The sequence below is a fragment of the Sebastes umbrosus genome, chromosome 4 (assembly GCF_015220745.1).
Source record: "Sebastes umbrosus isolate fSebUmb1 chromosome 4, fSebUmb1.pri, whole genome shotgun sequence".
Lineage (NCBI taxonomy): Eukaryota > Metazoa > Chordata > Actinopteri > Perciformes > Sebastidae > Sebastes > Sebastes umbrosus.
In genome coordinates this window covers 19,993,837-20,021,455 of record NC_051272.1, presented here as the reverse complement: position 1 = coordinate 20,021,455, position 27,619 = coordinate 19,993,837, and the positions used below count along the sequence as shown (strand labels likewise).

Genomic DNA, 27,619 nt, shown 5'->3' with positions numbered 1-27,619 from the left:
ATTGAAAAATATGTTTGCGGAAAGAGTCATTTATATATAAATCACAAAATACATTTGTGAATCCTTCTGTGTGCATTCATTAATATTGAGGCTAATCTGACTCCATCCATTTCTCCCAAAGTCGTATGAAGTAATTTTTAGCAGTTCTGTTTCTTATTCTTATTGGGAGTCATGTGATGATGTTGTTATATTTAATGTTTTTCATATTTTCTACTGTGCTGGTGATATTTTGTGTAACTAACGATTGTTGCCATCGGAGGGCAGTGTTGGGTTTTGGCCATAACATCCAGCATCTCTGTGTAATTATAATTATAATATTTCCTCCATTAAAAGATATACTTCTGTTACAGAGTGTGTGCAAAATGGATTCACAGATTTGTTTGTGTGTGTGAGAGGAGGGGTTTACAGTGCTTCTTAGACAATGTTGTGCACTCTTACTAACAGCACATTTCCTGTTTTCTCTTTTCTCCTCGCCCCCATTTTGTGTGCACCGTCAATCCAGGTAAGTGGCACTTAAGTACATGTTTCACTTAGAAAATAAAAAGCCTTGCCTCTGCCAGGAGTAGGAGGATGACTGGGCGCATTTCACCTTGAGGTGTTTACAGTAAAGCGTGGTGTCCAACAGGGAACATTTCTTCCTACTGTCTTACCGTTCACAGCTTCTCACACAGCTGTGAACTCATTTTTTATGGAAATTGCCCTGTGCATGTGGCCCATGCTACTGCAGGAACAGTTCCTGTTGAATCTTTTTTGCAGTTCTGTCTAGTTTCTAAATGGGCAGCATTTTTCCTTTTAGTTTTTTGTTTTGTTTTTGCAGCTCAGTCAGCCAGGTTGAACCATTCACCCAATTCACTCTGTCTCTCTCTCTCTCTCTCTCCTGTCTTTCCAAGTAATTCCCTCCCTTCTTCTTCTAATCTATGTGCTTGTCAGGAAGTTGATGCATTGCCTTTGTGACCCCTTATAACTCTGCACCTGACACATGCAGCTGTTGGTCAGAGAGGGCTATAACCAGGAGGGAGTGCAGCCGAGAAATTTACAACAGATTTTCATGTTTATATGAAACAATATCATCCCTACACGGTCATTGTGAATAAGCTGGACCTGACTGCTTGGTTGTAGGCGGGTTGAGCCGGATTTAAATCCAGACAGAAGTAGCTTGTTGTTCTTTTGCTCGGAGGATTTGAGTAATGCAGCTGCACCTACAAAACCAGCAGCGGGGGACCAAAGAGGAGACACTCCCTGTAAATGTGATGCAAATCTGGCCTCTCCCTTTGATGTGTCAGTGCAAATACAATTATGGGAAATACTTTAGACTTTCTCAGAGATGATGTCCTCCAAATTCAAAGCCTTACAAATTCGACTTCATGCTGTAAAGTCAGAATTAGACGTTGTTGGTCTGAATGAGGAATATGAGGGTAGATGACAAGAGGAACGATGCATGAATGTGCCAAACTCCCATTGGATTGAGTCACTGACTCAGTTGACTGCCCAGCACTGAAGGCTGTCCTCAATTTGTCAGCTGTGCCGTCCCCCTTGCACACGCCCAGCCCTTGTTGTAGAGTGGCATTGATTGGCCCCATTTCAAATGTGGATTAACAGGCTGTTATATCGGAGTGTCACATCAAGATGGGAGAAGTTCAGTGGAGACAAAGTTCGGGATGCACTTAGGCCCTGTACTCTTATTTTATTTATTAGCACTCGCAAGTTTATCTGCACCTTGCACTAAAAATAGCCGGCAGGTACGAACTAGCCACTCAAGTGCTTATGAGGTACAAATACAGTAAGTAAGTTATTCTCCCCACATTATTTTGAAGCCAGTTGACAGACAGAAATATCTAAAATGCCATTATGAAACTAAAAGCATATGACTCCCTGCGAGTGTGGAGCAGTGTTTTTCAAGTTCACCGCTGCTTGGATTGGGCCCGCTGACGAGACAGCAGTCAGGTTGGAGTTTTGAAGCAGTAGCCAATCCATTTCTTCAAGGATCCAGCATTCAGCGTTTGTATTTTTGCCAGTATCTTCACTATAGATTTAAAATTGAGCCCGCTACAACCTAAAATCGTAAGTTGCGTTAATGCGTCAAAAGGTGGCGTTAAAACAAATTTGCGTTATTATCGTGTTACCTTTGACAGCCCTAATAATAAAAGATCGGTACTTGATGACGGTGTATCAATACAATATTGCCACTCAAAATATTGCAATACTATGCTGCATTGATGTTTGCCCCCCCACCCCTGCTAATACAGTATTATGCGTCTAACAGAGTTAATGCACAGCAAAGATAACAATCAGAAAGTTCACCTAAGGTAGAACTGATCAGGTAACTTCATTTGTTATTAAAGGACTAATACTTCACATGACTGAAACTGTAGACACGAACTGGAACATGTGCTCTCTGTAATGTTGATTTAGTCATCTGCTGTTTGCTTTCCTGCAGCCTGAAGATGATTATATTTGACAATCCACAGCACATGATGAGTGTTTTTGCGCTTATTGACAGAGAGCTCATCTGGTAAAAAAAAAAAAGAAGAAAAAAACGGCCTGAGAAAATGATAATTGTGATCACCAAATGTACATGTGATTGTAAGGTAGCGCTCATGTCGCAGTAAGTATCGCCCTGCGTGATTACAGGCTCTGTCTTTTAGGTGTAAACAAACACTGTTTACTCCACAAACCTTCCAATCTCCAACACGGATAACTTTCTGAAGTCGTACACTGCACATTTCCATGAACTTCCTGTGGCGCTCGCTTTCTTTCTGTCTCTCAAAGTATCTCGTTCTGTCACTCTCATGGCTGACCCACTTCTGTTGGTCATCTTTTCTATAATCAGTTGGACCGATGTCTGAGCGAGGCAGTGCTGGCCCGTCTCTCTGCTCACGCTAGCAGCTATCTGTGCCTGGGGACTGGAGGAACTAGAGCTTAACAGATACTTTATTGCATTTCATTACTGTGTCAGTTAAGTGCTGCCATTCTCTCAATCTCTCTGTCGATCTGGAATTAAAGTCTTTTTCCCTCAGCTGCAGTTGCGGTTGTGGCTTTTCCCCCCAACTACAGTATGTCCATATCTTTGCCTGTTAAAATTCTGGATGATAGACAGATCAATAACGGCCATCACCAAGGGTGGTATTATTTGTTTGTGGTTGTGGTTGATGAGATTGGATTTTTCTCCTATATTGAGGCCACACACGCTCCTCTCTGTCACACACTCTCTGTCAGAGTGACACACACACACACACACACACACACACGCACACACATAACCACGCACACACACACACACTCTGTAAAGAAACTTTCCATGACATTATTGGTTTTATCAGAAGTAGGCCAAAGCAGGAGCCTGGCCCTCTGGCAGGCCTACTGAGCATGCTCAGCACTGCTGAAGGCTATCTACTTATACTGCTGTACCACTACTCTGTCTCGCTGAGGGTCTGACACAGCACAGGCTCAATGAGCTTTAAACAAAGAGGGAGACCACACAGGATGCAAGAGTGTTTACTATTATTGTCATTTTCATTATTGATTTTCTGCTGACTATTTTGAAGTTTAATCGATTCATCTTTTGGTCTGTAAAATGTGAGAAAATTGCCATTACATAAGACAAAGAAAAGCAGTAAATCCTCACATTTGAGATGTAATGTTTGGCACTTTTGCTTGAAAAATTACTAAATTGAATTAGGTTATCTAAATAGTTGCAGGTTAATTATCCAATGGTTTCAGCTGTATTTTAATCACAACTAAAACTAAACTAACTTAAAGGTGCTGAATGCAAGATTGGGAGCATTTCTATTGCCTCTGCATGGCTCTCAACATGGCGACGGATAAGCCAGCGGCTCTCTGCTAACGTTGCCAAAAGTGCTAACAGTGGAAACAACAGCAAAAAGTGCTGACAGAGCTAACAGTGTTAACCTGGGGGGGATTCAAAGGACGGGTGCTACCGATCGGTCAGGACGGCGTTATCAGATGTAACCGCCATATGAGAGCAGTGCAGAGAAGCGGCCGCGAGCTAGCCTGTGGGGCGCGCTCACATAGACAAACATGCACTAAAAGGCATGTGTGGCTGGCCCGGCTATGTCAACAAAACAAGGAGAAGCTCTGATTACAACACACTCACACAGAGAGAGAGAGACTTCAAGACATTACTCCTGTATATCCTTACATAGCAAATAGTTGTTTACTGCTATATTAATGCTCCGGATATCATATAGAGCACCTTTAATAAAGATAAATCTAGTCTGTAATTCAGATCTGTTTGCCTTGTTGAGTGGTTATGTGGTATTTTGTTGGGGAAAAAAACCCAACAAGACAGGAGGTGATGATGGTGAGAGAGAGACAGGATGAAGAGTGAGCTTAAATAGCGTGGCCAACCCAGGTGGATAATAGGAGGTCAGGTGACCCCCTCCCATCACAACATGTGGCTAAAATACAAGGAAAAAACACAGAGAGCAAGAGGAGGAGCTCAGTCACAAGGCTGTCACAGTCTCTGTGTCCTCATTACATTCTAAATACTGTAAAAAAAAAACGGTATATATGTACTATACTAATCTTTATAGTATACTGTTTTTTTCTATTAGTATACAAGCAATCAATATACCGTTTACCAGCTTGGCATTAACAGGAAATTATTAAGGGTGGGGGAAAAATCGTTTCACTATCATAGTGTCATGATATTTTATCATATAAACTATTACAAACAAAACCTGCTTACTATTACAGTGGTAGGTACCATCGAACTGGGGCACAGTGAGTATCTCTCTCATAGACTTTTAATTTTTAAGAGCTTTATAATAAATATAAATCATTTTGTTGCACTTTTAAACTTGTACTTAAAAGTGTGTATGATGAACCAACAGCTACAGCTACAGCAGCACAGAGAGAAATACAAGACACATCCCTCCCTCAGGCCTCTACAATAGCCATTGCTGCTACCTTGCTATTACCTTACACCACCTCTGACTCTCACTCTCCCAACTAATAATACCCTCATCTTGTCCCAGTATGCAGTTGCACCTGCTGAAGCCATTCTGGGGCTGTGACTAACTCATTCAAAAGAAATTCTTCACCATTTCAGTTCTTTGTTCACATTCATTTGCATTTAGGCAATTAGCTTGGTCTTCAAATAACTGGATGTCATAAAACCTCAGAGTTTTTATTGCGGGGTGATGATGGTGTTGAATAGACAGTTTTCACTCCACTCTTTAGCAATGAAGGAGGTAGTCGTGAGAGGGAAAAAAAGGGGGCCTTTAGAGCCAGTAGGTTGCTTTCTTGGCTGTGATGAATGGAAATCTGATGTCATTCACTGAGAAGATAAAGTTCTGATTGTTTTGAAGGGAGATCAATGTTATTTTGTGGTTGGATACATAACTAATCTTTTATGACATGCAGACACACATTGCCTCAGGTCTGGCGGAGCAGAGTCGATCACATTCACAGCACAAAGTGTGTCTCAGCTCTATTGCTGTACTGCATATAGTAAACATTTGTGCAACAGAAGCTGATTCTGCATCTGAAGGCTGTTCTCCATAATAAATCTGAAACCACAGCGTTATCTCAGAAGGGAAATGAGCTGCTTGAAGGGCAGATGATACATGCTGCGCTGTGCTTCTCCACTGCTGTATAATCATCAGTTTTGTAGCTGGTTACGGAGGCTCCCCGTGTATGCGGATGGGGTCGGTGTTATTGGCTCTATCAAATCAGCACCGTGGCCTACATTATCCACTCCCAACAGCCTCATTACACACAAACACAAGAGTTGACACGTTCATTAGGCTCACAATGAACTGTGTGTATCTTTTTTATGTGTCCTCTGTGGAAGCTGAGAGTGAGTGAGGTCTGACAGTTAGCATTTATCTGGAGGAAGTGTGAGTGGCCTTGAAAGGGTCTTTTGTAGTTTCACTGTTGTGTTTCACCACTGTGAATAAGATGCCACAGTTTGTCATGCATTCAGAGTTATTTTAGTATTGGCGTGGTGTGTTTTTTGCATAGACTATATGGTTGTGCAACAGTAATGTCTTCTAGGGCAGCTAGCAATAATTTTCATGTTGATTAATTAATCTATCGGGCTGCATGGTGTTGCAGTGGTTAGCACTATTGCCTCGTGTCCAGGTTCTCCGGTTTCCTCCCACAGTCCAAAGACATGCAGGTTAGGTTAATTGTTGGCTCCAAATTGCCCGTAGGTGTGAATGTGAGCGTGAATGGTTGTCTGTCTCTATAAGTCAACCGTGTGATAGTCTGGCGACCTGTCCAGGGTGTGTACCCCGCCTTTTCCCAATGTCAGCTGGGATCGGCTCCAGCCCCCCCGCGACCCTGAATGGGACAAGCTGTTACAGATAATAGATGGATGGATGGATTCATCTTTAGGGTGGATATATGGAGAGAGGAGAAAAAATAAGAAATAAATAAGTAGTAAAGGTAGTTTACTAAGGGAGAGCATGGGAAAGGAAATAGATAAATGGATAAATGAGCAAGGAACATAATTAATGTAATAATAATTATAATAATAATAACAGTTATAATAATGATAACAGTAGTAACAATGAGAAGCCCAAGGGGAATGGATGGATTAATCTGTAGATTATTTTCTCGATTAATCAATTAGTTGTTTGGTCTATAAAATGTCAGAAAATGGTGAAAAATGTCGATCAGTGTTTCCCAAAGCCTAAGATGACGTTCTCAAATGTCTTGTTTTATCCGTAACTCAAAGATATTCAGTTTACTGTCATAGAGGAGTAAAGAAACCAGAAAATGTTCACATTTAAGAAGCTGGAATCAGAGAATTTTTACTTTATTTTCATCAAAAAATGGCTCAAACTGATTAATTAATTGTCAAAAAAAGCAGATCGATTATTCTTTGAAGCTCCAATGTCTTCAGCTAAGTGGTGAATTTTACAATCCTCTCATTAGACGACTTGAGAATTACGTCCAAGTTCTTGATTTTCTTCATCTCAATGCATTATTAAACAATTTATGTCTACTGTGAATATAAAGTACGCCACCATCATGTTCTCATACACCCAGTTCATATGAGAGACAGACACATCTACTGAACTGGTCTAATGAATGTATTGTCAACCCACGTTTGACCCAGTTACTGTTTTCACAGGTTAATCCCTTGTCATTACTGTTCAGTCTTGAGTCTGTAATTGTAGTTCTGCGTACGTTGCTGCAAACCCACAGAATAACATGTACACTACCAACTAACGTCTCAATTTCAGCTCTCTCTCTCTGCATGCTTGTGCTGAAGATGAGTTCAGTCAGGAGAGACTCCATTTCGAACGGACAATAATTTATGACATGATGCATAAGATGAATAGTGCAAAGTCTTTGGCGATTAGACTCCATCGTGAGGTGGATGGGGTGGAGGCGGGTTGCGTTGGTTCGTACTGCAATGACAACTGACAGCAGCAGAGAGGAGCACAGTTTAAAAATGTGATAGCAACGATATGATTGGCTCAGGGAGATTATGGCAGAATCTGGTTGGTTACCTAAGAGTGAAATGCCCGTAGCCAGCTGATAGAGTAGGAGCCAATAAGAGAGAGAGACAGAAAGACTTGAGAATGAATGAGAGCGTAAACAGGGTCTTCCTGACTGAACTTACGCTATAAACGTCATTAGTCTCCAAACTGCATTCAACCCATGTCAGGGGGTGCGTCATCAGGTCAGTCGTTGCATGTTAACCCACCCAAATTAATGGCTGACTCCGATTTAACTCGTATTATATGATTATCTGCAGGACAAATGGTGGAAGATAATTTGTGGATAGTGTGTCTACTGTAGGGCAATGGGGAGCAGAGACCTAATTTCCAGTGTAATTGCAGTGTTAGTGCTGTAATGTATGCACAATAACACCTCCTCTTATATTCATATGCAGTGCCAATTTTTTTTTATCTTTCTGTGCTAGCCGCAGAGCTTACCATTTATGTGACTTGATCAGATTCCAACAGTTTTTTATGAGTTTTTGCAGGACCCAGCATAACATGCTTATCTCATCAGTCTGCAAAACCGAAGCCCCTCATATTGACGCTGTGTTTATTCATAACCATATAATTACCTTTGTGCTGCCTCTGTGTTGTAAACACAAAGTTGACAGGCCCGTGCTGTCAGTTTTATTATCCGAGATCATGCATCTATGGATATTTCTCGGACAACTGGAGACGGGAGCCTCTGCTGTACCCTTTTTTGCTGATACTGAATTTAATGGGAAAAGAGAGTCGAGCCTCTCAGCAAGCAGCCATGAGCTGGCTGAGTTGTGTTGAAGGGGGGCTGGGCTGGGTGAGGGCTCATGCCAGAGCGCATCCCTATTGGTGTTTTGACTTGCAAACAAACTTTGGAATTTGTGACTGTCAGTGCTGCCAAGGCTCACAAAGCAGCCAGAGCAGTGAAGCGAGTCTGTCCGACCCCTCTGTTCTCCGCCTGACCTTCTGTGATGTCACCCTCCCGGGTCATTGTGCTTGAACAACTCTGCGGGTTCACTGATCTGCAGGCCTAATCTTCCTCCCACTCTTTTGCTTCATCCCTCTTGTGACTCTTACATCTTGGCGTACTCCCAGGACTGCACGTCGCCTGCGCCTCCAACTAGCATATCTGCTCTTGTGCTTGCATGAGACAGATCCTAGAAACAACTTTATTGATTTTCAATGTGTCATTAGCACAGCGTTTTTTGGCCTGCTCATGTAATTACGGTCAGTGGGGTGTTCGTAATTCACGAGAGGATTCAGCTCTCCTAAACTTCCTGGCAGCCGGGGGGGACTGTGAGTTTGACTTCCTCATTGATTGGTCCATTTTGTTAGCTGCTGCAAAATCAGCCACGTTCCTTTTGATCTCTTTCTAATTAGTATTTTCTTCAGCGTGCTAGTGTAAACACTTTTTCCTCTCATTATATCCGTCCAAAAAAGGCATTTGGTGTAAAGAGTCATGGATACAACTGTTGTAACTACAATACAGTGGTCAGAGTCATTTTAGGTGTCTTTCAGTTCACTATCAGAAGCACAAGAAAGGTTTTATTGTCTGAATTGACAACAGAGATGAAAGCATTTCCATCTCTGTTGTCAATTCAGACAATAAAAAACCTGTCTTATGCTGAGATTTCTCAATTCCCAACAACCTTGTCTCCGTTGCAGCGATGGAAACGGCTCAAGAGGTTTCTTTCTGCTGCTCTGTTCTTTGGGAATCATGTTAGATGGCATAAATCGTGGCTGGTATCTTCCCTGGAGCATGCCATGCCTCGTCATAAATTAGCTAGAAGTCCTTTGGATGTATTTCAAGCTATCTAGTGTTTCATTCCAGAATTCACTTTACAAATAAAAATGACTATTGGTGCCTTCAAATGGGGTCGTGTTTACCGTGTTCAAGAGAAGACTCCTTATGAACGCCCCCCCTCTTGTGGTTATCACAACCTCGTAAGTGGAAAGTTTCTGAAAGCTCCGCGTTCACGAGTTGTGACGTGTTTGTTGACGTTGTCAGAAATGGCGGAGGTCATGGAAGTTCATTTTTTGGTACATAATGAGTGAATATATTGTAATTTTAGTCGTATATTGTTTTTCTTTGTAATTTTATAATATGTCTGAGGAAAATGTTGATATTCCCAACGGTCTCATCTTTTTCCTTCATTATGCCTTTGCATTTACTACATTATGTTACTTACATGCTTGCTATCTTGCTAAATTGTTAGCCTCTGTGGCTTCTAGACGCCGAAAGTAACGTTAATATTGCCGTTGCTTAGCAGCGGTGTTCTCACGACTTAGCCACTTGAATGCCAAGCATATTGTGTACACGACTTCCCATGTCGTAAACACGAGTTCACAAATTTCATTTGAAGGCACCATTTTGCATGCATATGCATGCATCTGATGTTAATATGTTAATATATAGTGCTCAACAATAAGGATTGTCCGCTTGCCCAGGGCAAGTAAAATGCCACGTAGGGTTAGTAAATCTAGCAACTCATTGGTAAAAAGAAGAATGAAATAATTTTTTTCTGGAGCTGATGATGGACTAGCTCGCCGTCTCGCTTCTTTCTCATATCTGTTGAGAGTTATAATACCGATTGGGTACTCGCGAGAAAATGGCGGCATGAAAGACAAAGTTTATGAGCTGAATTGCAAGCGAGCATTTTAATTATTCTAGAAACAGGAGTTTAGTTAGGTGGTGTTAGTGGATGTGGGTGAAACTCCAGATTCAATAACTTAAATCGAGATTAAACATGACAATGAACTTTGTTGTTATTTGATAACTGCTAATAAAGGGGCAAGTACATTTCTGACCCAACAAAACATTAACGTGGAACCCTGATATATCCATTGTATATGTATTGACCTCTACAAAGTCTTCTGTTGAGAAAAAAAAGTAATATTTCCAACTCACTGATGTCTCTGGAGTGACTACTTCTTGGTCTTTTGTCTGTGGATAATGACCGCTCAGGCACCAAGGAGTCTGTTGTTGTTTTTCAGCTCCATTTAACACACACAGCTAATTACTGGAGCAGAAGACACCCCCTTCCCCTATACACTCACACACGAGCGCACCAAGTGAGGGTGGCCATTTCAGCCCATCTACTCACTGGCTCCCTGAAGACAAGCTGGAAGTGTTTATGCATGCAGTATTCTTTCGCCATGGCTCAGTTGGAACAGAGGCCCCTGCAGAGTGCTGGCAAACGCTCTGATTTCGGCTGCCTTTTTCTTCACCACCAACCTCAGGCTACTGTTGCTTGCAGCCAGTGTACTGTACCTGTAGCTGTTAAGAACACCTGCACCTTAGCGACAAAGGAGAGAGAGCGTGGGAGCGTAGGTAGGAGAGGAAAGAGTCGGAGACGAGAGCGAGTGGGCAGGTAGGAGAGGATCCTCCGAGAGAGGATAAACATGTGAACACTTAGCGATTCCCTCTCCCTTCCCGTCTCTCTGTGACTCTGTGTGGGCAGTTAATGAGTCTGAAAGCTTCTCCTCGGCATCTGTCAGCTGAGAACCGGATGGAGCCTCTAGTGGAAACTGTAGCTGAAGAGAGATGCTCTATTGCTCATTGATAATTGCTACAATGTACAGTATAGGAGAGGGTTTTCTCAGCTTCATAGACCACCCTATGGATTCAGTGTTTTTTGACGCACAAGACTATTATGCAATTCAAGGTACGAATGCTTTTAGAAGCAACACCACAACAGTACATTAATTAGCACAGCATGTTGTACCAGTTGGCAACCTCCGGTTTAGAAAAGTGAAGCCAATGCGGAAGTGGCCTATACTTGCATTCTATCTAATAGCCAGCAGGGGGCGACTCCTCTGGGTGCAAAAGGAGAAAAAAATCTATGAAACAATGACCCTGCTTCTCACTTGATTTATTACCTCGGTAAACATTGTAAACATGAGTTTATGGTCTCAATCGCTAGTTTCAAGTCTTCATCAAAACAGCATGATGTTCATTTAGTAAAGTATGGTCCCATTTAGAGTCAAATAGACCATAAAGCAGGGTATACTTTAGGGCGTGGCTAGCTTGTGATTGACAGGTCGCTACCACGACGTTGTATGGTCTGGGGGTTGTCAAAATTTTCGTCTTACAACTTCAACCCTTTCATAGTGTGTGTTCAGTTCATGAAAGTTAATTTTAACATTTTGGTCGCCTAAAAATGTATTATTCAGCATTCGGTTGTACTAAGCACCACTCTCTTGTGTCATTTCTGGTTGCAAAAAAAACAAGATGCCAACGGCCAAAATGCCAAACTTGAGGCTTCAAAATGTCAGTCCACAAACCAATGGGTGACGTCACAGTGACTACGCCCATTTTTTATAAACAGTTTAGTGTTGTACACACCTCAACTATTCCATTTTTATGTAAAAGGGGCAGGAACACATAATAACTCTTTATAACTATTCAAAACAAACTGTGGCCTAAAAAAAATAGCACAGAGATGACTCATCACCTATCTAAACAAAGATTGAACATGATCAGCTTTTCAAAGGTAGCACTGTATATTGCAGGTCTATCGTACTGGATTGCATTATGTTGTACAGGTGTTGCTATTGTTCATAGTCTCTGTACCTACCTTCAAACACAATGCATTGTTACTTTACAAGACCTTGAGCTTCGATGGCCAGACAAGAGTGGTGGAGCCAAAGCAACCACTCCGCTGTGATAACATCAACACATCTGAGCTTGCCCGCCATGTTATCCTCACTCTGTCATAAAGCCTAATGGTGTGTAGCCATAAAATGGAGTGGAGTTAAGTTTTGAGTTGAGATGAAACAGAGTTTCTATGACCTTGGTGTGCTCATACACCCCTCTTAAACAGATTCTTGGAACAGTAGTCTCCCACTCCCACTGAATGCCTGATGAGCTGGTTTAAGGACTATTTTTCTTCCACTATTAAGCCTGAGCTTGGCATGTTTCCTAATTTATAAAAAGGAAATTACGACAAATAGCCTACAGTTGTAATCAGAACAAATGCTCAGCTGCTGGGTTGATCGTGACTGATTTCACAAGTGCTTTTGGTCTCCCCACAAGACGTTTTTAGCCACGAGGCAATTTAAGTTACGGCATCTGTGATTTTGAACGCAGCCTGAAGATGTATGCTTGGGCTAAGTCAGGATGGCTTGGTGGCTGTGACGGTGACATTTGCTATCTAATCATCTAGCAAACGCCCTCAGACTGACTTACAATGAGTTAGCAATAAGGAACATTGTCTAGAATACTTTGAAGAAGCTCACGGTGAACCTGTGAAACCGGTGCACTTTTGACTGTAACCACCATAGATATAAAACAGTAGATGCGACATAATGTCATAACTAATGGGATAACCGTCCGCCATGTTACCTGGGTATTGTTTACAATCGCCACCTTTGGGCACCAACTGGTTATCACCTAACTGCTTCACATCACTTTACACGCGTCAGTATGAGAGACTTATTTTTTACTTAAGGGTCAACGACAGCTACAGTTAGTTAGTCAACTAGGTAACTTTACTGTTAGCTACCAAGCAACAGACCAGCTGAGTTCTAAGTCAAAGCTGATTGCTAGCTCAACAGCATTGATGCTATTTAGTACGCTAAAACAGTATGTGAGGTATTTTAGTATGTCCGAAAGCTTGGTATGAAACCAATAATAAGCGAATTGCATACTATTTCCGGTGAAATATTACAGTATGCAACGCTGGACACTACGGCGGCATAAATATCCCACAATGCAATGCGGTAGTTACGAGAACGTTCATAACGGACGTTGACGGACAGCTCTGTAACGTCAATAACGCTTCAATTGAACTGTATGTATAAGATTTAACTTTGTTAGGCATATTTTGAATTAATTCAGACTTTGATTCTCACAAAGCGTCGTTTTAGTCACATGAGGTTGACACGGGTTACCATGGTTACACGTCTCCAACCGGCAAGGAGGCTCTCAGGAAGTGATGACGTAAATTACTGCTCAGTGCGTCCGAAAAGATACATACTTCTGTTTATGTACACAAAAGTATGTTGAACGATAGTAAACATATTGAGTATGTAGTGCATAGTGTGTGATTTTGGACGAGGCCTTTTGCACATCTACTGTTCTATATCCATAGTAACCACCATATCCTGTTTTTTTTATAACAACGTGAAGGGCTTGACAGCGGAAATAATTTTCTTTACAACAGTAGACAGTTGTTTGATTTGGATGCTGACAGCCAATGTACATTCAATAATCTTGTAATAAAAAGACATGCTCTCCTGTGGCAACACACGGCACATACGCAGATGGCTAAACAGCTTGCTTTGCCTTTCCCCTCTGACACCTTCTTTGTGGGCGTTGGAGCACAAGCTCCTTATTTGCCATCTTTCATGGACTGGGTCACTAAATATCATATCCTCCAGATACTAATTCCCCCCCGTCTCTCTGCTTTCTCTGGGGGCATGGTGTCCATTCTGTGCCCCAGGTGGTGGTCATATTCCCTGGCTCCAAGCTCCAGCTTGTGGCCCTCCCAGGAGGACCAAGGATAGATGAAGGACTGATATAGTGTACACCCCCCTCCCCCGCTTTATAAAGGAAGCATGATGCATTATTAATGTAGTAGAGCTGGTCAAGGTAGTTACTGATGGTGTTAATATCCGTAATGCCTCTTTGCTCTTTTCAACCCATAAAAATGCATTTGTGTTCAGTCTTTGTTAATGAGTCTGAGAGCTACAGTGCACTCTTAAGAAATGTTGAAGTATCACTAAAGGGAGGAAACATGGAGAGAAAAGCAGCCACTAAGAGCGTATTGACGGTCTCTGGGTGTCTTCCTGCACCATTGACTACCCAGCAGGTTGATGAGTGGAGGAGCTGTTTGGCTTCTAGGTTGGGGCCGAGGTCATTGTCCGGGCTTTCATGTCTTCAATAGCTGCAGGCTCCCTGCTGAACCTACTTGATATTCAGTTCTTTCTCTCACTCCATCCTATTGAAACTAACAAGCTTCAACCACGATAGCTCCAGTATACTTGAACGGACACGAATGGAAGCCTATAATCCCTTGAACTGTAACCACGATATTTTGCAACAAATTCACCACAACTTTATCATGAAAATACTTTCATGATGAGCTTTTTGAACCTCAGTGCAGTTCATTTTTCAACATGCCCCCTTTGTCAGGACTTGCCGAAGAATGAGCTGAGGGGAGGTGCAGCTACTCACATTCATATGCAAGCCAGAAATAACATAGCTCACTGAGGAAATAAAGCTCAAATTCATGTATGTGTTATACTATTATTGACCTGCCTGGATACAGTCCCACACTAACAATGGAACAACTTTAAATCTGGGATATGGTGTCACTTCAGTTCTGCCATGCGGTTTTGTAATAACGCCTTGGGGTGGAATGTCCCATATTTTTCCATGCATTTCTTCCACGTGCGGAGGAGTTTGTAAAATTGTAATTGCCTGTAAAAAAAAAAATCCTGCGCGACTACTGTAGAGGAAAGTACGGTAGTGATTTTATTATTTATGTCACCAGGACACCATTAGTCTCTCGTCCTGTGCGTGTCTGAGTGCATCCTCTGTTTGCTGTGCTGGGAGGGAGGGAGGCCCAATTCCAATCCACCACCTACACCCTCTCTCTACCCACTTCCACTCCGTTTGCACGTTCGCGTGGAGGGTCCACCATATTAAGTGCCATCCCAAACCAATTAGCAAAAACTTCTCAAACTAAAATAGACATCCAATATCATACAGATGTTAACAACTTAAATGTTCCGTTGTATTTAGGATCAAATATACCCTTGTCTGGTAAAGAAAACAGTAGGCATGTTCATATGATTGCAATATCTATATACAACATATATTTATTTATCTTTTTACCCATATCAGCGGCTATAACCCCATAATAATCTTCAACTGTGCAATACTGTGGTTTATTCTGGCATTGATACTGCATTTATTTATACTATATATTTAAAGCATCAGTAGGCAGAAAGTTGTTGGCATCATTGGGCAAAAATTCCATAATAACCTTTCAGCATATTGTAAATATTTCTGGGAGAAAACTAGACTTCTGCTCCTCCTCATTGTTCTGTTTTCAGGCTTTAAAAAATCTAGCTGAGAATAAAGTCTTAATATTATGAGAAAAAATGTTGTAATTTAATGAGAATAAAGTCATCCATCCATCATCCATCATTTGCAACCGCTTATCCCGTTAGGGGTTGCGTAGGGGCTCGAGCAAATCCCAGCTGACATTGGGCGAAGGCGGGGTACACCCTGGACAGGTCGCCAGCCTATCGCAGGGCTGACACATAGAGACAGACAACCATTCACACTCAGTCAACAATTAACCTTACCTGCATGTCTTTGGACTGTGGGAGGAAGCCGGAGTACCCGGAGAAAACCAACGCTAACACGGGGAAAACAGAAGGGCCCCAAGCCGGATTCGAACCTCCGACCTGTCATACTATTTTAAAAAAAACAAGTCGTAATATTACGAGAATAAAGTCATAACTTAACGAGAAAAAAGTCGTAAAAATACGAGAATAAAGTCATATCTTTACGAGAAAAAAAAAAATTGTACTATTACGAGAATAAAGTCATATCTTTACGAGAAAAACAAGTCATTCCTTCCTCCACAAAAGAGGCAATTTCCCCTTCGAAATAAACACAGTTTCTTGCTTAGTGACCCTTTTATAAAATAACTTTTTTTTAATCACATTTGCTCCAATCCATCCTACCTACTGCAGCTTTAAAGAGAGGTGCTTCATTGAGCTGTGTGAGTGGAGTTCAGTCCATCACGGAGTGGGGGGGGGTGTGGAGAGAGACCGGATTGGAACTGGGCCGGAATAACAAAAGCGCCACCGGCCACCTTGCTTTCTTGCTTTCTTTACATCCGGACCGTGACATCATCGCGTCTCCTCTCGGGTTTCACTGTGTGTCTCTACTACTGCTGGCTCCACGCGGCGCAGCAGTCAGTCAGCCTCCTGCTCCTCCTGCTCGCGTGAACACACACAGACACACAGACAGCAGCAGAGGACCGAGCCGAGCGCACTTCACTTCACAACACACGCTTCTTTCTTTCTTTCTTTCTTCAAAGTAACCAGAAAACTCGTTCACATTTGGATACAACGTGTCCTTGTTTGTTTTTTTCCTGCACGTTTGACTTCGCCGCAACTGCCTGGACATTTATGGGATCTTTTCATTGTAAGTAAAAGACCTGCAGTGCTGTCGACGTGTGCGACATCTATATATTACACTACACACACACACACTGAGGGGGATCTGCTCTTAACGCGATAAGGATTGAGGCGTTTCATTGTGATGGTTGCTGCTATCAAAAGGCTGTTTAGATGGATGCAGCTCCTGACTGGGATTGCCTTGTGTGTGTGTATTGCAGCTCTATAACCAGCTCCTATCTTGCGGCCAGTCAGCGTTTTGTTCCTCACATGGCTTAATGTGTTTTGCAGCAGCATGCTGTGGTGTAGCCTACAGTGATACTGGTGTATTTTGTTAACCCTTTTGTCAAGGCACCATCTGTGTTGTCAAGTTAGAGGATTCCCTATACTTGGAGTTCACCTATAGTAGCATCTAAATGCTGCATTACTGTATGTGGACCTTTTTTTAGTGATATCTTTTGTAATTAGTTTCAGGTATATCCATTCTAAAAGAAATTGAGTATGCTTGTTGAGGTACAGTAACAAGCACCTCTTTCTCTGCTCTACTTTTGGACCTGCAATGCCAAAAAGGAAATTGCAATTCAAGTATTACATTCTTCATCTTTCATTTCAGTTTTAAAAACTCATATTCTGTTGGTCAGTTAAAGCTGAGGCCCGGGAGTTTTGAAGCAACTGACCACAACAGTGATCGCAAAAAACCCCTGGAGGGAAATACTTTTGACTTTCTTTATCAGTTTCTGCTTAGTCTTGTTTTTCCCCTGAATTTCAGTGCAGTCTGGTCTTGATGCAGTTTCTATTCTCAATCAGAAAAGAGAGCCTTTTCCTGCCAATTTTAAAGTCAAGTTATGGGCAACACTTCAGTGTTTGCAGTTACTAGAAACAGCATTTCCATTTTTCTGAAGTGTTGCCCATCACTTTACTATAAGCAGCCTTGGTGAGCCACTTTTTTCCACCCCCATGACTGTATTCCCTTACTTTGCATCAACTGTGTGGTTCTGGATGATCTTAAAAAGCTTTTATCTGTTAATCACAGTCAGTTAAGTCGTAATTATAGCATTGCCCACTGTCTCTCCCGCAGTGACCTAGACTATGTCCTCTCTTTAATAACCAATGTAGACCAGATCACATCCTCTAGATCTGCTAAGCAACATGTATTTCATTGAATTTTCTTTTTTGATCTTGTGGTTTATGATAAAATTCCTGGAAACAGACAGAGAGCAGTTGAACCTGTTCCTCATGTTTTTAGGCATATTAGCCGTTTTATTTTGTAGACCATGCAAAACATCATCTATAAAGCAAGCCACTGTTTTTGTGTCTGCATGTAAAAATATGGAAAATTTGAAAACCACCTTCATGTTTTGATTGAAGTATTTCTGCTGGGGTTTGTGGTCAAGACCCTATCTGTATGGTCTGATTGATTGATTATTAGGTGGATGTTTGCACACAGCACAGTTGTTTGTAATATAACTGTGATTATCATAAAGTGGGCGTGTCTGTAAAGGGGAGACTCATTGGTACCCATAGAACCCACTTTCAGTTCAAGGGACCATGCCCGTTTGTCCTTTCCAAAATTGTGCGTAACTTTGGAGCGTTATTTAGCCTCCTTCAAGACATGCTAGTATAACATAGTTGGTACCAATGGATTCCTTAAGTTCTGTAGTTTCATATGATGCCATTATCTTCACTCTGGCTTTAAGACTGAGCCCACTACAACCTAAAAATCGCAAGTTCCGTTAAAGAAGTTAGTGGCGTTAATACGAATTTGCATTAACGCGTTATTATCGCTAGTTTTTAGGCATGATATTAGGTGTCTTATTTTGTTGAATGTGTAGCCTTAGACCATGCACAAACATCATCTATAAAGCAAGCCACTATTTTTGTGTCTACATGTAAAAAATATAGCAAATCTGAAAACCATCTGGATCCTTGTTTGATCAAAGTATTTCTGCCGGGGCTTGTGGTCAAGACCCTTTCTCTATAGTCTGATCGATTGATTACTAAGTGGATGTTTTGCACACGGCACAGTTGTTTGTAATGTCTCACTAAAACCCCATATATTTATTAAACGTCATATACACTTAGTATAGGGTAGTTTTAGTGTGTGTGTGTAGTGTTGCCATCGCTATACAAAGCCAAAAGATTGTGATGACACATGTCAAACCCACAGGGAGAGAAGGAGCAGCAGTTATTCACTTTCCCCATGAGCTCATTCTGTGACAGTTGTCCTCAATTTTCAGTGTTTCCTACAGACTTTATGTTTCCGCAATGTTTCCTACAGACAGGGTTTATTTGTGGTGTTCAGCCCGGGGGCGGGGCACTCCTTCATCAAACACTTCAGTCGACTGCAAGACGCAGCAATCACAAATCAACATCTTTTTAAGGAAGTCATTTTTATATGATTTTACATCAAATGATTACAACCACACTTGCCGATAGTTCAGTTTAAGCTGGATAGTTGAAGTGTGACAAATATTCAATACAAAATCTTGGATGGAGCAAATTTATTCAGATGGCCCATCTAAATAAATAGTATAGGCCTCTATGGGAGACACTGATCTCATTAAAGAGCAGGTCAGCAGTAATGGAGATGTACAGAGTAGACGCCCTGTTATTGGCTGCTGGTCCAGCCCCAGTAGCACTCACTGAGCAGAAGACATCAAGGGGAGAGGAGGGTGGAGCCGCATTTGATTTCAGGCTTTGAGTCATGATGAGAGATATATCAGCAAAACGGTAAAAACTGCAGCCAATGTACTGGTTCTCATATACAGACTTACCATTCCTGTAAAATGTTTGTACTCTTACTGAGATGTGGAGAAAATGAATGTAAGAAGTTGCCCTCCAGTGTGTGCTTAGTTTCTCAATTGAATGCTGGATGTTTAATTTGCATGAATGCAGCAGCAGTGTGTGTTCATACATTTTGTAAGGAAATTTCAGTAGGGGCATGACACTAGCTCATGTTTTTTTTTATAGAAACAGTTTGAGTTTTGCATGAATTCAAAATGCTTCTAATTTGCCTCTTTACTCCAGTATGAATGAAGACCTAAAAGTCCAACTTCTTACCCTTTTAATAGTATGAAACAAAGCTGAAGGTAATGTTTTACATTACTTCTTTTTACATATCTTTAAAAAATACTAAGTCAATAGTCCATAAGCCTGCAGCTTCCCAGCCTTTCATCCATCTATTTCTTTAAGGAGATGACCTTGATAAGAAGAATCTGAGTGCTATTTTGGGTGCTTCTGCTCTTTGTCCTGCAGGGGACCTACATAGCTGTACAGTATATGGATGTGATGCCTGTCTCACTTTCAGGACATTAAAACACAGATATCAGTGTTTTTTGATACTTTCGACAGACTGCCTTTGGGTTTCTTCCATGTCGTTTCTCTGTCATGAAAGCAGTATTGAATGCCAGGCTGCTGTTGTCTTTAATGAAGCCTGAAATTGAACATTGACTGGTTAACAATGGGAGTTTTACAGACACAGAAAGTGAAGATAGAAACTTCAGATGTATGGTGTCATGTTTGGAATTTTTGTTTCATAAATAGACCTTTAAGGAACCAATCCTTTTGTCTACTTAGGAAAAGTTGTATCATGTCGGCCTCTGGTGATAGGTCACAGTGAAGCTTGGTTTTTACACAACTACAGTTTCACTTCCTGAATTTTCTCCGTAAATACTAAATTTCACTTCTTTCAATCAGCATTTTTTCCTTAAGAAGGCAGCTTGTTTCCATGGCTCTGAATTATTCTTCAGCTGTGTCACCTTGACACACTTTGCACACAGTCGCAGCTGCTCTAAGTGGGCTGCTAATTGAATTGTTTGGGAAAAAAATCTGATTTGTTGCCCGAATGAGCAGCTGTTTTCTGTGGTTGAGTAAAAAGGTCTAAGGTTAAAGTCAAACAGCTGAAGCTACTGGCTGTGTTCTCTGTAATGATTGTGGTGTTTTCCCACAACATTGCCTTAAAGATATAGTATGTTGTTCCCAAATTAGTTAAGAACATTACAGTAGTCCAGGTATTAACATTTTGTGACAGCACATTGCTTCATGTTGCTGCTCTGCATTTCATGTGGCCTCTCCGGCACCGCAAAGCCCCTGTTTTGTCTTTTTTTTTGTCTTTTCTCTTGCTGCCCCCCACATGCCCACTCACAAACTGCCTATTCTGCTTATTCAGCTCAGCTTTTGTGAGGCGGGCTATTCATACCTCCAGTCAATGTCCCATGAGGTATTGAGGAGCTCCACTGCCGCCAACTCTTTTTATGCTAGTTAAGAATACTCACCTGATAATGTGAGAGCTTTATTCAGTAGTAGTCGCTGGCCTTGCCTAACGTTGTGTCCGAGTCCCTTCCTGTGTAATAGGATTAGATTTATGAGCATTAACTAGAGAATTAATTATCGCTGAAAGGCTCTGTTTGGTGATTTGCAGGATTTGTTTCAGGGAACTGTTGTAGACTCTTCCTGTGATGTACTGGCATTTAGATGTGTGATCCTGAACGACGATTGTGCACACATGGAGTTAGTTCTAAATGTCACCAACTAGTCACATGTGTGGATGCAGAGTTAAATGTGATAACATGGATATGGGCTAAGGGAGCCAGAGCTGAAATATGTACCATGCAGTCTGGTTTGATTTCACTAGCTCAGCACTGCTAGGATGAGGGTGTGATCCTACGAGGCAATGTGTGCTAAAATCTTCTCACTTGTGCTGCTGTGAGGGCTGTGATTATCTACTGCACTGAGATCTGCATTAGATCATATCCTTGGGAATGGAAGCTGGATTGCTTGATTGCTCTGACCTGCACTGTTCAATATCTACACAGTAGGATGCCCAGTCATTAAAGGTCTTGAAGCAGCTTGAAGGACATTGAATTAAAGATAATTAGGATACATTTGCTGTGGTAAGGCAGCATTTATTCATAGGGGTTGTGAGGACAGACAGAGAGGCATGGCTTTCTTTGCTTGAGGTTTCAAGGGCTGTACTGAATTTGATTTTTTTTTTTTACATTTGAAGCTTCTATTGAGGTTTTCGAATTAAGTTTCTAATGTCTCATCATTTTTTATGACGTCATCATCCTCCCAATAAAATCCTCGAACAAAATACTCTTTTTGAATAGGGCTGGGTACTTGCACTCGATACCTTTTTAAGACTGAAACAACCCAGTAACAAGTAGTATCTAAACTACTAGATACCCAGCCCTATATTTAAATAAATGATTCGGATTAAAGGAGTTATGGTACGTGTCCACATGGGCGTTTTTTATCGCGAGGGATCACCTCGCTTCCAAGCATTGGACGCTTGATGGGCTGCCTCTTGACGAATTGGACGAATGCTTTGCCTCGTGGGCTGCTGCTCCCAGCTTTCAAACCGGAAACAATATGGCCATGCAGTTGCTGAATCTGTCTTTATTTTAGAACGACAACACTTTCGTCAGCACTCGGACGTCCGTGATTTGAATAAAGTAGCATAGACCTCAACTTTATGCAAATGAGGAGCGGCCAACGTGACGCCCCGTCTCTCGAATCGCGCCGCCATACTACCAGAATGCATTGCATGGCTGCTTACATACACAATGAATGGGAAGTGTGGAAAGCACGGAGCCTGTGGACACGTACCTTTTATTCTTTTTTTATTAAATCAACTTTCTTTAATGAATATATCTCGTCAGTGCGTGCCTCCCTTTGTGTGCAGCAAGCGGGAGAGCAAACCGTTTTTTGACCACAGTGAAAACTTTGTTTTTGAAAGACTAAACGGCAACAAATATGTATTGAAGCAGAATATTTCGTTGAATAAAAACATGTTGCGGATTTTGGAAATGATTACATCTATCTTTTTTCAATAAATTTTGACCTTTGGACTTGACAACACTCTGGAGTTATTGGAAATGTTTAGATCACATGAGTCCGAAACAATCCTACTCAGCCAACACTGGAATGTAATTGTGCAAATAGTATAATGCTAATTAGTTTAGTCTAATATCTATCTGCAACTGTACAGAAATACCAGGTTTAAACAGAATGAATAAACATGCCAAAAAAAACAATGCGAATGTCAATGATATCAATGAAGCCTTGAAGCTTCAAACTATTCGGTACAGCCCTAGAGGTTTCCCAAAGTAAAAAAAAACAGTGGTTAAAAGCACAGAACTTGAATCTTGTAGCAACATGACTGTTATGCAGATAATAGGATCCTGTAATATAAGACATGCTGCATTTGACTATGATTTTTTTTTTTCCACAGCAGCAACAAATCAAGTGTTAAGTAAAGAAAATGACCCCTAATTAGAAGAGGATAACTAGTCAGTTTCCTCGTCGCTGCACACCATATGTTTCAATATAAACTGATCCCTGGCCCATTTTCCATGCCACAAAATACACAGTGGTCAAAAAGTTATAAATGGATGTGATTTAGTGTGTGTGTCACATCCATCAAAATCTTCCTCCCAGTCTTATTTCCCATGCAATACAGTGTGGATTATTTTCCATTTGCCTGTTTAGTATCAAATTGACGAAGTTGCAGAGTTTGTTTTAAAAGCTTTTTTTCATAAATTCCCCCGCATCCAAATTAACGACAGCAGTTCAGTCTCTTCATGATGACATTCGTTCTAGTTCTTTTGAACACAACGCAGCATGAGGAAATCCCCTCCAGTTTTTTTACAGTCACATTTTGTCAAAACAAATGACCACAAGTAGTGTTTTTATTTTTTCTTCCGTCTTCTATTTGGACTCTCCAGAGTTACCTTGCCTTACCTTGCCTCTACTGTTCGTTCTAAACAACAATGGCAGCTCCTGAAGAGGTTAGCATACAAGCTGCAATAGCATCAGTAATACCAGAACTGGAGAGTATTTGTTCATGGAAAGAAGAGCAAAGAACGGCAGTGAAGGCTTTTCTCGATGGGAAAAGGTGTTTTCACTCTTCTCCCGACTGGCTGTGGCATGAGTTTGATTGACAGATGGTTCATCCAATCACCTGCTAAATATTTTTTGAAAGTACCTACCCTTTTTTCAAACAGTTTTCAAAGACGGCTTCTCAGATGGTTCTGTGTAACAAACCATCTGGCAGGTCAGGTTATCTTGTAAGGCTGTAATGATGTTAGCTACCCCCATAATGACTCTTTAGGGGGTTGAAAAATGACAAGATTTTCCTTATCTACTTTTGTCTTTACTATCACTATACTTTCAAATAATAGAGAGGTTGAGGGAGAGATGGTTTTGGGTTCAGATTTTTTGACACCGATTTTAGAACTTCAAAAGTCAAACAACTCTGTTTTTGTGTTTAATGAACTTCAGACTGTTTAATGAACATCAAATATGATTTCTCGGTGAAAATTGTCCAAAATTAGCATTAAATGGCAGTTTTTGGCTTCACAAATAACATGAATAAGGTGGAATGCTAAACCAAATGTTTGCCCCCACTTCACCTCTTTAAAAACGTATCAAGTGAAGATCTTAATGTTCCAAAGGGGCCCCCAAACTGTGGTGTTAAAACCCAACGCTATGTTGTCAAAACTCATAAAGACCTTTCCTCTTCTCTCTAATGTAAAGATCCTTTTTGGAGCCTCTCAGTTGTTTGTGGTTAAACTGTAGTAGAAGGGGAGGGAGGGATCAAAGACCCACCCAGAACAATAAAAACTAAGCCTGTGGAGTGTTGACCCCCAGACCTTAAGCTCTTCATTACTGCAGCTCACTGCTAATTATTGTGGACAGGACAGTCCTGGACTGCCCAACCCTGCTCCCTACAGGGTGGTCAGCTCTTATTGCCACTCCTAGTTCCTCACTTCTATACATATGAGGTCAAGAGGCAATCCCTACCCACCCAATAAACCAACATCTCTCTCTGGAAAACAAGAAGAAATCCTAAACCTAACTGAAGAGAATACAATGTTTTTACCCTCGATTGAAGCAAAAATGTTACCATATGCTCCCCTTACTGTGCAGCCCCGTGATTTTATGCTGACTTAATCTTGACTGTAGTGACCACAGACCACATCCTCAAGAGCATGTGTGACCGTTACAAATGGTGTTGTGAGCTAAGATTAGCTGGCAGAGGTATTTTGAAAAACACATTTACTCAAAAAAGAGATTTTGAGCTGTTAGCTGTGCAGCATCTGTTGATTTCGATGCAACAATGGCTGCTGTCATCAACTTTGATTACATTCTCATCCAGTGATGTTTTCAGAGAGCCCTTATGTTGTGCGTGACAAGGCAACCAACCCACATATTTTTTCCAATAATTGTTTTGCAATATAAGCCTGTCATATTTGCAATCAGCTATTGATGCCATGTGGAGGCAATAAAAGTGACTGTGAATAATATCCATATCTGCAATGTGGCATGCCTTCATCGTCAGCATCGTCAGGCCTGTCACAGTGGAATGCTGAATGTCTCTACTTTATAATGTGAAGAGGATAACAAAATAGCTTAAAGAGCACTGATTGTCATGGGCTACATTTGTAGGTTGTCCAAAAGGAGATTTCACTACTAAACAGGAAAATGTGTGTTGCTGTTACTCATCCTGCCTATTTAGGCCTACACACAACCACAGCCTTCATGTTACTTCATAGCCCCCATGTTTTCCACTGAGGATTAAGAACTCACTGTCCTCCCATACCACATAGATCATGTTGGGAATGCTTAAGACCTTCTCAAGTAGCTTCCGTCCATATGCTGTAAGGACTCTTTGATGCCACACGACCCCCTCTTAAAAACACTGACCTTGCACACGTGTCAGTCCACACATCTGCAAAAACGTTCTTAACATCAGGAGGGCCTTTTAATTTTATAGATGTAACCAGAGGGCAACCTCCGAGTCTGAAAAGTGAAACCAATGAGGAAGTGCCTTTACCTTGCATTATTTTTAATAGCCAGCAGGGGGCGACTCCTCTGGTTGTTAAAAACAAGTCTGATTGAAGGTGATATTTTAACTAATACTGTAGCTTCTATCGCTTTTATTTAGCCAATATGATTTACATCCTTTCTATTTCAGGTTCATCTTGAGGTTGATGTTCATCTTCAGATTGTAGCTCACAAACACGGAGACACGGCTTTTGACTTAGTGTCCCCTCAAAAAGTCTTGATGAACAGGTGTTTCTAATGGGGGTTGTCTTTTAATCAGGGTGTTTTGGGCCAATGCTAAGTTACAGTTTCAAGTTCCTATGACTAATATTATACACCTGTCTGAAACAGAGCAACATGGGCATCATATTGGAGCCCTCTTTTAGTATAGACTGAGTAGGGGCTGTCACTCTGATGAATGCACTGTTTAGTCTCCTCGTAGTCGTGGTTTGGTCTGCCTACTTCTGAGAAAACTGCCTTGGTCTCTTTTTGCTTGCAACAGTAGATGTTTGACTTATTTTCTTTGGCTTGTTATTTGCTTGTGTCGTATGCTGAGAGCACATACTTACTGCACCATCTTTTAGAGCCGTTGGGACTTAAACCACATGGACTGCCAAACCAAAACAATGAGCTGAAGTTGCAGACTGGGTGTTGATTCCTAGTGGAATTGGCAATACTAGCAACCATTCCATACTGCACAAAGTTATCTGATTCAGTGTTTTTACAAAAAAGACATTGCTTATTTGAAATGCAACTGTTTTTAGCAACATTAAAAGTATGCATAATGGTATGCGTAGATTCTTGTAATGTTGCATATAGGTTGCATGCCATTCCACACCAGGGAACATGGCAATACATCACTCAACTTTATTGCAGTAAAGGCAGTGTAAGCATATGGGGTTACTCCATACTTTGCAGTCACTCGATAAGAGATGATATACCTATAAAAGTGGATACAGTTGAGGGATTTCCTTTAATTACAGGGTAGATCATTATTTTTTTAAATATCCTAGAAGGTATCAAACGCTTTGCTCTCCTATAATGAAATGGCATGCATTTTCAATTAATAGGTTGGCAAAATGCACCCTTATATTTAAACCTCATTTCCTTTTAGCCATGGCTAAAGTACCACATGAAAACACACTTACGGTACATGCATTAAGAGTATCAAAGCTAAAAGACTCTTAGTATTGGACAGTTGATTGATTATTAAATCTTATCCACAGTTCCGCTTAACATCAATCCTTCTATCCCACTACTGTGTACGTAAATACCTATCCAGACTTTCTGTCTTCTCCTAAATCTGTAGCCAACCTATGTGCAGAGCAATGTAGGCATGTGTGAAGGGATACCAAAGAAAAATGGTGCCATTGGTCTGCCCCGAGACCGCACCGAGTGCTCCGCTGCCAACAGTGCCTCTAGTAATTATAGACCAGAGCTGTGGAGACCGTTGCTCTCCAGGCTAAACTGAAACTAAACCCCCTATTTCATGCTTGGTATTTGCTCTTTTCAGGACATGAGTACCCCATGTTTAAAAACTGTTATTTTTGGACTACAGCTTGACTCTTTTCTGTTTACAGTTCAGCCTGACTGAGTTGAAATATAGAATAACTGTCTAGTAAAGGCAATAGTAGCTTTGAAGACTGTGGTTGACACTACAGCTCATGCAACTCATATTATTTAACATCTTGTTTAATAATTACTAGGGCTGTAAACGAATCAGAATTTTTTTGATTCAGCTCAGATTTACCTGTTCAATACGAAGATTCGACTATTCATTCCATTCAGACTATTTGGCAAACAGAAAATCCATCAGTCTGAGTTTCAGTGATAATTTCGACCACATTAACAAAGTCAAATGGGGTCCGCCACAGTTTCATAATGAACCGAAAATATTCTTACACTTCTCAACCACTGGGGTCCGTACAGTCTGCCTAAAGGATTCAACCCGGCGGGTCAGGGCGAGGGCGCCACGGTGCGCCACGACTGGCTTTTGGCTTGGAAATGCCCGGGGTGGAAGTGGCTAGTGGGTTCTAGCCTCTTCAAGAGTTTCAAGTCAATGAAGGAATCACTGGCGATGATTAGACTCATCGACTTTCGGGGGGCAGCCCAAATAATTACTGCTGTCAGTATATTTGATTAATATATTGATGCTCTCTACTGCTACTGGACTTCCCATTGCTGTAACTCATTGACAGTAT

The 27,619-nt window shown here is 41.3% G+C and overlaps 1 protein-coding gene across 38 annotated transcripts in view; it reads left to right on the top strand.

The window, feature by feature from the left end:
- The window catches only part of plekha5 (pleckstrin homology domain containing, family A member 5), a 112,835-nt gene that overhangs the window by 34,216 nt on the left and 51,000 nt on the right, over positions 1–27,619 (top strand). Inside the window, exon 4 of one of the 38 annotated variants that reach the window (XM_037766908.1) lies at positions 2,831–3,246. The exons of 35 other annotated variants lie outside the window; for them this stretch is intronic. In XM_037766908.1, the coding sequence (XP_037622836.1) occupies positions 2,831–2,846 (16 nt within the window). In that variant the 3' untranslated portion in view covers positions 2,847–3,246. Of the gene's footprint in view, positions 1–502; positions 2,527–2,830; positions 3,247–16,227; positions 16,621–27,619 lie in introns of those variants that run through there. 2 more of the 38 variants (XM_037766909.1, XM_037766901.1) reach the window with 2 other exon arrangements.